This window comes from Rhodnius prolixus, unplaced genomic scaffold, assembly GCF_049639745.1.
Source record: "Rhodnius prolixus isolate KJV_2025 unplaced genomic scaffold, Rpr scaffold_3, whole genome shotgun sequence".
NCBI classification, from domain to species: domain Eukaryota; kingdom Metazoa; phylum Arthropoda; class Insecta; order Hemiptera; family Reduviidae; genus Rhodnius; species Rhodnius prolixus.
The window spans coordinates 14396602-14407685 of record NW_027411603.1 but is presented as its reverse complement, the minus strand read 5'-3'; the positions used below and the strand labels follow the sequence as shown (position 1 = coordinate 14407685).

Below are 11084 nucleotides of genomic sequence, written 5' to 3'. Positions count from 1 at the left end.
TGTTATAAGAAGAAAAATTTAAATCTATCTTGTCAAATTCAGTTTTATTATGCGTGATTCATAAAAGAATGCCACAAGACAATAATTTATTTAAAACGACGTATAATATTTGGATAATTGAAACAGCCTCTATGGCCTTCATTCCAATTAAATAATAGATAACATTAGAGGCATTTGTAATTTATTTGCTTTTTTCCGTTCATGATTTACCCTAGGGTAAACTTCATTAAACAAATGTAGATAAACAGAATTGAACACTAATCCTGCGTTATACGCACGTGGTAATTTTGTAAAATAATATTACAACAAACACAAATGTAATGTAATTTAAATTGTGATCTACCTAAATCCGAAAGAAAATCTAAAGTTGACGTAAACTATCTCGCAATACTAAACAAAAAAAATGTTTGGATTCTGCAATGTAAGGATGACCTAGCCGATTTCGAACTGAAAAATAGCCGAAAAAAGTTATCATAAAAATACCTGGTTGACATAACCTGAAACGATAAATGCCTTCAACTGTGCTAATTAATTTAAGACTTTTTTTCCCCGAGATTATGAAGATTAAAGATCTTCTTCTGAATTCTGCTTGGGTTTGAAAGTTACTCTCTATAGTGGTGTTGACGTGATGGCGTTTTTATTATATAAATAATAATCTTCTCAGGATCTTTATTATTATTTTGTGGAATCGCCATATAACCATCAACAATAAGAATAATAAATTACCTTGACTCGCCGCTTACTTTAAGCAAAGAAGACCGACAGAGGTATTTGATATGTAATCGTATAGGTTTAGCGAACTTATCGAACTTGAAACTTCCATTCAAAAGAATATGGCCGTAACTATCCTTCCAAACAGCTCTAAAGACAATTGACAGCACATTTCCGACGGTTATGTTGTAAATCCATAAAGAGTCTACAAAGGAAGTGACTAATTATTTGTTTTTCGATTGACGTCTAGTGTTAGACCTAAAATGGAGGGTACCTTCATTCCCTTTATGACTGACAACTTTTCTAATTTTTTATCTATGCATCTATTTTCACAGGATTCATACTTTCTTACTTTCATATGACCATGATTTATCGCTTTACGATTTGCATTGGCGTAGGGTGGGCCTAGCTAATGGCATTTGATGTTGCTTGCCAGCCTCAACGTTCTTTTTACTCAGAACTCCATTCCGATTTGGTAGCCATTGTAGGTTGACTTCTTTTCTTTTTTGCTAAGATATTTCTGTACTGTTACTGGGAGATGTGGAAAGATTTTTATGTGCTAGTAGAATTTTTCAGTTTCAGAAACGTTGGTAAACGGATTTACCTTCCGTAAATGCACAACATCCACTACATTTTATTGTAGTACTGCCCGCATCAACTCTGGATGCACAAGTGTTAATTTTTTTAATTTAAGTCAACATTTAAGTTAATTAACGCACGGGTATGTTGAATTGTTTTCAAGGTAGCTCGTGTAAATTCTTTATCTTCATAAAGTCCATCCCCTAACTAAACTTTCTACCTTTGCACCATTAATTAAAAACGAAAAAATGACTAGCCAAAATGTTCATTAAAATTGAGAAAATTGACTAGAACTGGAATTTGTAATAGTAAAAACTCGTCCACATCTTCAAAACATTTCCCGCAAACAGAAAAAAATAAATGAATTATGAATTTTTATTTCTAATTTCATTCATGTCTTGTTACCGAGTTGGCTGCTGGTGTTTGTTGGGTAGACGAGCCCTACAAACTTTGTTAAAGCAAAGAGTTTGCTTTCTGCTTCACATCAATTGAGGAAGTTGTGCTATTTTAACAAGCATAAAGTGGGCACGTGGATCTGATGAGTCCTTTGAACTATTGGTTGTTATCATATGAAGTAGTTAACAAAAGTAAATATCATAATTTATACAAAAAAAAAAGAAAAAAAAGTGAATTCATATGCATGTGGATTGTTTTAAATTCTCTGTTTTAAATCTTGACATTATTGTTAACTATTTAGGAAAGGTAACAGTAAGTAAGAAAGTTAGGTAATGACTGACGGTAAAGTTTTGTTGTGTGTGTAAGTCTAAAAATAATGCTGGATGAAGATGTCCCAAATCTATTTTTGAAAATACGCTCTCCTCCCCCCTTTAGGTTTCCTCTCTCGTAGCCCTTTCATTTTACTTTTAGTACTGTTTTTTACCGGTCAGAATATTTTTTGCTTTTTATTATTTTTTTATTTTATTCTTTTAATAATTTATTTTTTCATCCATCGATCTGTGTTTTTATTAGTGCATTGTGGCGTTAAATCCTGCAAAATAATTGCTTAAAAGAATGTGTTCAGCTAATATAAAAGCTTTGGATACCAGATTAGGTTTATTACTTTTATTGTTCTATTGGTAAAAGTTCTAAATTATTGTTATTATATAACGAAAGAAACGAAATTATTTGTTGGAAGTGATTCATTGCTTTTAAATATTATTATACTTTTTTTTGTTGAATTATTTGTTTTTCTGTTCGTGTAATGCATGAAAAACAACTTTGTGAAACTATGTTTTCATCTCTTGCAACTTTATTTTATTATAATTTTTGGTAATTTTTTGGCTTCTTCTATGGTCATCTGCAGGGAAGATTTATTTTGTTTTGAAAAATAAATCGTATATTCTAAACTTCCCCAAAAAATATGTATAAATTATTATTAAATACTTAAAAAGTTACACAAATTAGTGATCGAATAAGCAATCAACTGAGTTAAGATTTGATCATAAAAACAGATCAATATCGCAGTCTAAAATTGTATCATAGATAAATATTTTAAAATAAAAATCAAACCTCAACGCATACATATTCATAATCGAAGAATTTTTGCTGGTGCAAATTTATTATTTTCAGGCATCAGAGATCCAAGTAATTTCAAACTTCAGAATAACAAAATAACTTAAATGATAATATTTTGCTTTCCACTTGCAGAGTTGCTCGAAGTTCGAACTATTATAGTTTCACTTTTAGAACGTAATCTGTGCTCTTCTGACTTAAAATTATTTTTTCCTTAAAAATGCGTAAAATAAAAGTGATTGCTTAGTATTTCAGTCATTTGCAATTGAAGGTTTGTTTTCAGATCAGTTATTGGTTCTGATATTTGCAGAGGCCACCGATTGGGAAGTTAATCAGCTCAGGGAAATATATCTCGATTTTTTTTTCAGCTGGATATGCAGTTGCATTTGTACCGCAGATGTGGCGGCGTTAAAATAATATCGGAACCGTAATTTTCTCCATCAATCATGCATTACCGAAGATGCATGATCCTTAATCTATTAGTTTCTTAACTGAATGGAACTTTTGATCGTGCTGAAGAGGAGGGCCAGACAGCCAGCTGATCCTATATGTCATTCGAAAAGTTTGCTAAAGATGTGCTGAGGAAAAGGCTGTCATGAAATTGATCTCTCTAATAACATCTTTTTAAACGGGAAGGCCACTTATTATCAAGAAGTGGGATTATATCATTAGAAAGTATATTCTGAGAAAATACCATGGAAATATTAGTATGATTTGGTGTGCTCATGTATCACTTTGTGGTGCCAGGAAAGAGAGACCTGTTAGTAACAGAGGTTTCGACTCCTGCCAAAGTACTTCATTAAACATACTTAATTTTAACTTAGTATCTGTGAGGATAATGAACGCATTTATAATTGTTAAAACTTCTGGTTACTTCCTTAAATCTTTTGAGATTTTAATAGTCATGTTTGAAGGCCCTTTTCGAATCCAATCTAAATTATAAGAACGAAAAAACAATGAAAACGGATAAATATTTTCAGATTTATTCTATATTTATAGAATTTATAGGTTAAAATATTATTTGACTCATCTAATTACAGTTATCGTGAGTTTAAAGAATAACATAATTGTGTGTACACCTTTATATTTTGTATAATAATCAACAGCACGTTTAAAGATGCAAATCAAACAGCTTTCGTGTTTCATTAATTAATAATACAATTTTAATTGAAATTATATTTTTGCAGTTGAAAACGAAACCCTAAAAGAAAATCTTGAAAAAACAGACAATCCTTCAATGAATGGACATTGTGAAATTAAATTGAATGGTACGGTGCCAGAGAGTGACAATACCACGACAAAATTGGACCAGAAATCCGCAAATAATAAGGTCAGTTATGTTTATAATGATGCCTATTTTTAAAATATAATTCAGGGAAAGAAGTTCTTGTTACTTTTATGTGGTACAAAAGAAGAAGTACTTGACTTGTAATAGGAAGTTTATTGTTCTTACTTTCGAAATGTTGGGAAGATATCTTGAATCAAATTATGTAATTTATTAATTATTCAACCAGAATTAAATAATGATTTGCCTATAAAGGAATGTATTTTCACTTAAATTAATACTTTTTTTCTCTTCCTTAAGATTACTCCTGTTTTTCTTTTCCTTTTTTAATTATTTTGTTTTTTAATTGATTATTATTCTACTAATTTACGCCAGTAGTTAGTTTATGTATATTATAAATATTATATATCTTAAGAAAGAATGATGATTATTATTATTTTGATGGTTTGATTATTATTACTAAAATACTAATAGAATGTAATTTGATGACAAATTCTCAAAGTGTTGAAATAGTTCATAAATAGTTGAAGTAAAAAATACTATCATATCATAATTGAAAGAAACATTAATTAATGTTATTATTGACTATAGTGTTTTTTTTTGTGTTCCTTTTTATCACTCAATTATATAAACGTCATAGATTATTTTTAATTGAAAAAAAGTCACAGAAGGTGCTCCAAGTAAATTGGACGATTCCTTCTTTCTGCAGTGTAGCGACTCTTTTTAATAATGTTTTATATAATCTCTTACAAAACTGCATTTCTTGTGATCCGATTTTGGTTAATTTTTACTGATTTTTCCTCCGTAAGAAAAATCAATGCCGCCAGCCAATTCCAGCTTAGTGTAGTAGAAATGATTTATTAAACTATTAAATGTTTACAAATCGGAATTGAACTTATTTGAATGTAAAGATTTTAATGTTTAATAAGGATGAAGATGAAAGCATTGTTGAGAAAGGAGAAATGGAAACTAGTGAGAAAAACTGCAGCGATAAGAAAGAAGAGGCTGAAGTTGTTTTCATTCAAGAAATGGGATTCATGGTGAAAATCGTTAGTCCAGGCACCGAGGCATTTGATATTCAGGTAATTAAATTGTTATTTTTGAAATTATATAAAGTTTCTCTCCTTTTTGATGGAAAAGGAGAAAGTCATTTTCATCGATAAATTGTGATAATTTACAGGTATCTAGTATGGAACTAGTACAAGAGATACATCAGTTGTTAATCGATAGAGAAGAAACATGCCATAGGACCTGTTTTTCTTTGCAATTAGATGGCAATACATTGGACAACTTTGCTGAGCTCAAAAATATTGAAGGGCTGAAAGAAGGATCTGTTATTAAAGTAGGTACACACTTTCATTATTCTTTGGCATTGGTTACATCTTGGATTGGATTGAGTTGAGTTTTACAATATATTTATTAATCCCTCTCTGGTTATCTGGTTCTGCAGTCTCTGTTATAGTTTGAATGTTGTTAGGCTGGGTTGCCTGCGGGAACTCCAACAACTCTAAAGAAAGGGTTATCCAATTCCCATTGTGAAAACATTTCCATTAAATGTTTCTTACTAGCAAAGCTGAGTCCATCTCGTTCAAAAAAGGGTTAAACAAAATTAAACGGGCACGATAAAAGACAGGAATTATAATGATGAAGTGCTAACAGGAACTGCCCATTGGCCCGAACTGTAAAGAACTCGGATAGATAGTGTATTCGATGGAACTGCAAGATTTTACCTAGCTGCTGACTGCTTGCCCAGCGGCTTCATTAACTGCTCTCAATCTAAGTCATGAACAGATGACTTTAGTTGTTTATTAGATGGCTATTTTGAAGTTCTTTGTTTTTACCGCTCTAATGTTCGCTGCAAGTTTGCCTTAAAACTAAACTGAATTTCTCGATTTCTCTATGCTTTGTATTTACTTAACTTTAATACATTTTACTTTTGTATGTTTTGCAATAAATAGGAATTTGCAGTTATTCAATAAAAACTAATTTTCAATTTCTGATTATTTATTTTATTTTTTAATACAGTAACATCTGAAATTGTTTTTTTTTTCTGAGTATAATATCTTATGACCTAAATCAATTAGCATTTCTATTGATAAAAATGCATATTTCAATTTTCATCAGTTGAGCTATTTAGGTTAGGGTTAATGGCAAAATGAACTTTAAATTGCTATCGCTTAAAGCAGTTTGCCTATTGCTGTCCAAAGTCACCTCTGGAAATATCCTGTTTAGTTATTTTAAATGTAAATGGTTTATTACTTACTAAACCTGTTTAGTGATTTCTTCAAGACTCAACCAATTTTTTGGTAGTCATAGAGAAACCATACACACAGAAATATGTAGTTCTCATTTATCTAAAATTTATTTAATAAAATCTTACTTAACCTTAATTAAGGTAAATTTCAATCAATTTTGTCGTAGGTCGTAGAAGAACCATATACCATGCGAGAAGCTCGTATACATGTGAGACATGTTAGAGATTTACTCAAATCGTTGGATCCTGCAGATTCATATAATGGAGTGGATTGTTCATCACTTTCTTTTTTGAATATAATTACCCAAGGAGATATAATGGGTAATTTTCTAATAGATTTTTGAATCTTAAATAAGTACTTTATTGATATGTTTTACTTGAATTAAATTTTTTTGTTTTTAGAAAAGAAGAAAAATCGAGCAGATAGTGTAGATTGCACACCGCCAGATTATATTATGCCTAACAGCAAGGAAAGACCTCCACTGCTTCCTTTACAACCTATGGCTAAGGAACAAAAAGGGCCTCAATGTCTCAAAGTAAGTGATTTTTTTTATTTAATAAAGAATTTACTATTCTATATTTGTTATTTATTGTTACAATTAGGTATAGGTGAACTATGACCTTAAAAACTCTACATACAGTGACTCCCATTAATATTGGGACAGTACATACAGAAGTTAAAAATTGACGAAAATTAAAAGTGGCACCCATTTATTCAAATTTTTATAAATTCATTTCATTTTATAATTACTATTAATTAAATAAAAACTATTTAAATAATTACATAAAAATGTTTTGGTAGATCAAAAAATATATATATTATAATAAGTGCAAATTCTACCTCTCATAAATATTGGGACACTATTATAATTTATAGTTTGTCCAAGGTTTTGCCCGAATATTTATACAATTTGTAAATATTTACCTTAAGCATATATTCAATATGAAATTAATAATTAAATTAGTTTATATTAATCAAGCCAGGTGTAACATGTCGCGCAAAAATACAAATACAACGATTGAACAAAGAAAAATTGCAATTTCTATGCACAAAGACAAAAAAAAAAGTGTTAGAGGGACAGAAAAACTGATCGGACCTAAAAAATCTAATGCGTGGAACATCATTCAGCGTTACCAAAAAGAAAAAAGAATTGTTTCAACCCCACAAAAAGGCCGTCCTCAACTGCTCTCTGAGAGAGAGCAGCAGAGAGCAGCGTTATATATTAAAAGAATTAAAAAAGATCACCGACTTAGTGCTCCAAAACTTCAATGTGAAATTTTTGACATGTTTAGAAAGCAAAAAAGGGGCAGAAACTGTTCGGAGAGTGCTAAGAAAACTCGACTATCATGGTAGAATAGCCTGGAAGAATCCTTTTGTCAGTAAGATAAATCGTGTTAAGAGAGTGAAATTTGCCGAAAAATGTTTTAATGGAAATAGTAACTTTTGGAATGATATATTCTAGCGATGAATCAAAATTTAATGTTTTTCAGTCAGATGGATGGGTTATGGGCTGGAGGAAAGCGAATGCTGAGCTCGAATAGAAGAATTTACAGCCAACATTAAAGGGTTTTAAAGCTCCACCTCCGGGTGGAGGTGGGTCAGTTATGGTTTGGGGCTGGATGTCCGCATCAGGATTTGGAGAATTAGTGTTTATTGATGGAATGTTGGACAAAATAGTTTATAGTAATATATTAAAAAATAATTTGGAAAAAGTGCCAAAAAATTGGGTGTTTTAGGGTCTTTTAAATTCTACCAAGATAACGACCCCAAACCTACGGCTTGGGTGATACGCCAGTGACTGTTATATAATTGCCGAAAAGTTTTCCAAACCTCTCCGCAGTCACCAGATCCTAATCCCATTGAACATTTATGGCAATATTTAGCCAGTGCTTTAAGCAAACGAGTAATATCTAACAAAAATGAATTAAAACGATGTTTCCTGGAAGAATGGAAAAAAAAACACCACCTGAATTAACCAAAAAACTTGTTTCATCCTTGCCTGATCGTTTGAGGGCTGTTTTAAGTCAAAAAGCAATTATTAAATTATTACCAACCAAATATTAAATAGTATGAGATTTTAATATTGAACGTTTAAACACTAGCACTTCTGGTGTCCCAATATTTTTGAGAGCCTTATTTTACACTTTTTCAAAAAGTGCTACCTAACAGTTTGGAATTTCATTGAGTTATACTTATATATAATTTCTACAGATGTTGCTAATGTTATTAAAAAAAAAAAAATCCCAAACTTTTGTATGTTGTTTTCATTTTCCTTTTAAATCATTTTGTAATAGGTGTCCCAATATTAATGGGAGTCACTGTAAGTCTATAATATGGTTGTTTACCGATGGAGTTTCCACCTGCCTTCTTTAGATGAATTTCAGAATATGTCATGTTAACTACAAGTGAATCTTACTCTTTTTTTTAAGTCTATAATCGTAACAATCTGCCTTTAAAATAAGCATTCCAGGTGCAAGTGCTGACACACTGATATGCTGATTGGTTTTAGTTTTAGTAAGTTGATTTTGTGTTTGTCACAAAAACGTTTGTTACTGCACTGTGATGTAAGGAAACATCCGATCATCTCATCCCTTTTATATTATAGTGGAAAAGTTTCCCACTTTACCTTATGACGGATTAATTATTCAAGTTGCCTGCAGATAAGCTTCAAGATATTAATTTTTAATAGGTTAACTTGAAAGAACTTCGGTTGATTCCACTTAAAGTTATTGTTCGACTAGTTGTGAATGAGTGGTGTCTCAAATACGGTACTAGATTTTAGTCCTATATTCGACTTATCTTTTAAATATTTGACTAATCTTTGTAGTTATCGTAGGATATTAGCGCCTATTATTATTTTTATTATTACTTCCGGGAGTGAGAGACGATGCCTATCACAACTTCTTTATGTGTGAAAGGTGAGATCATCGCCCCAGAAGAGATTTGGATAGTAGGGTGGTTGACTCCTGAGATGCTGGTAGAGATGATGATAATTTGCAGAACGAATTGGTCGCTAGTGGCTTGGTTTGTAAGAGAAGTACTCGCCTCCAAAAAAAGGGACATGGAATATAGAATGAGCAGGGTCTTCTGAGTAGGGACAGGACTGAGGCCAAGCCTATTGTAGTGCTGAATACAGCGAATCCATGCTACATAGTAGGGGGGAGGGGAGTTTTAACCGGCATGCCGCGAAGGAGCCCGGCACAATTAAAAAAAATAAATAAATAAATAAATTTAATTGTTATTATTATTTAGCTAGTATGGCACAGTGAAGCTTCAAATGGCTTATTCATACTCAGAGACAAATAGTGATAATAATTATATTCATTACTCCTTAACAAAAACTTACAGTTTAAAATGTTAAGTATAAGGGTTGATTAAACGCCAAAAGGTACACAAATCAGCGAGTACCCAACATTTCATTAATACTTCATTAATAGTCAAGTAATTCTACTACATTAATTTTCATTAATAAGTTATTTTTTAGAATTTATTAGATGTCACAGACCCTTATGCTGGCCATTTTCGTCTACAAAATATATGTTCAAGTAGCACTGTAGATTGACTGTAATATCTAGTTATTTATAATAATCAAACTATTAATTACAGGTTAAAAAGAAAAAAAAATATGAGGCTAAAAAATTCAAAACTTTTTTTTTATAAAAAACTTACATTAATGATTTTATTTTATTTATTTATTTTTATTTTTAAATAAAAATCGTCGGTTTAAGTTCATTCTTTGATTAAAGTAATTGTCATTTTATGAAGTAGTCAAACGTTTATAATAATAGGTAATAATTATCTGGCTTTATCGCAAATAATATAGTTTTCTTCAATTACATTCTCAATCTAGGTGTTCTTCCCACAATGTTGTATATATGTAATATAAAGTAAATAAGATATGCATATTTTTAGGACAGCTAATTATTCCAGGATTTTACTATAAGCAAAAATTAGAGGGACTAAATTAAATTACAATTGAGAAATGAATAATTGTTGTTGAATAATCTACTTGTTATTATCTGAGTATTATTTGTGCTCACGAATATTTCGGTAAGACGAATTCAAGACAGTAGCCTACTCTAACTTTGTCTTTTTCTACATTAACATGCATGTACGTATATATGTGATTTATCATAATTATAACAAAAAAATATTATAAATGAAGTGGCCAGCATAAGGGTCTGTGACATCTAATAAATTCTAAAAAATAACTTATTAATGAAAATTAATGTAGTAGAATTACTTGACTATTAATGAAGTATTAATGAAATGTTGGGTACTCGCTGATTTGTGTACCTTTTGGCGTTTAATCAACCCTTATACTTAACATTTTAAACTGTAAGTTTTTGTTAAGGAGATTTTTGTACCTTTTGGATAGATTTTCCTTTTTGTCTATTTTACAAAGTTACATATCTTCTTAACAGATTTTTTTAAAATTTGGAATAAGCAATTCTATCATTATAACCTGAGAAGGTGTTAAGTCGGAACCGTAACTACCACTGGAGAGATCTTTTTATAGAATGATTATAGTTGCGTTCCCCCAAACCATCCTCAATAACAATTTTTTTGAAAAAGCGTTTTGAATAACATAGGAAGGTATTTGTACGTAAATAGCAAAATTAAACTGCGATTTCAGTACTTCCTTTTAAGAGGAGTAAGAAAAATAAACTACGATTGCAGTACTTCTCCCTAAAAGGCAAAGAGGAAAGATTTTTTAATCGAACGACAATTCATTGATTTAA

At 30.7% G+C, this 11084-nt stretch overlaps 1 protein-coding gene across 2 annotated transcripts in view; it reads left to right on the top strand.

Annotated features, from left to right (window-relative positions):
- Positions 1–11084, top strand: part of clu (clustered mitochondria protein homolog) — a 35236-nt gene that overhangs the window by 6484 nt on the left and 17668 nt on the right. For both annotated transcript variants that reach the window (XM_074125655.1, XM_074125656.1), the window contains exons 2-6: positions 3990–4132; positions 5017–5169; positions 5268–5429; positions 6509–6662; positions 6744–6877. In XM_074125655.1, the coding sequence (XP_073981756.1) occupies positions 3990–4132; positions 5017–5169; positions 5268–5429; positions 6509–6662; positions 6744–6877 (746 nt within the window). The remainder of the gene's footprint in view (positions 1–3989; positions 4133–5016; positions 5170–5267; positions 5430–6508; positions 6663–6743; positions 6878–11084) is intronic.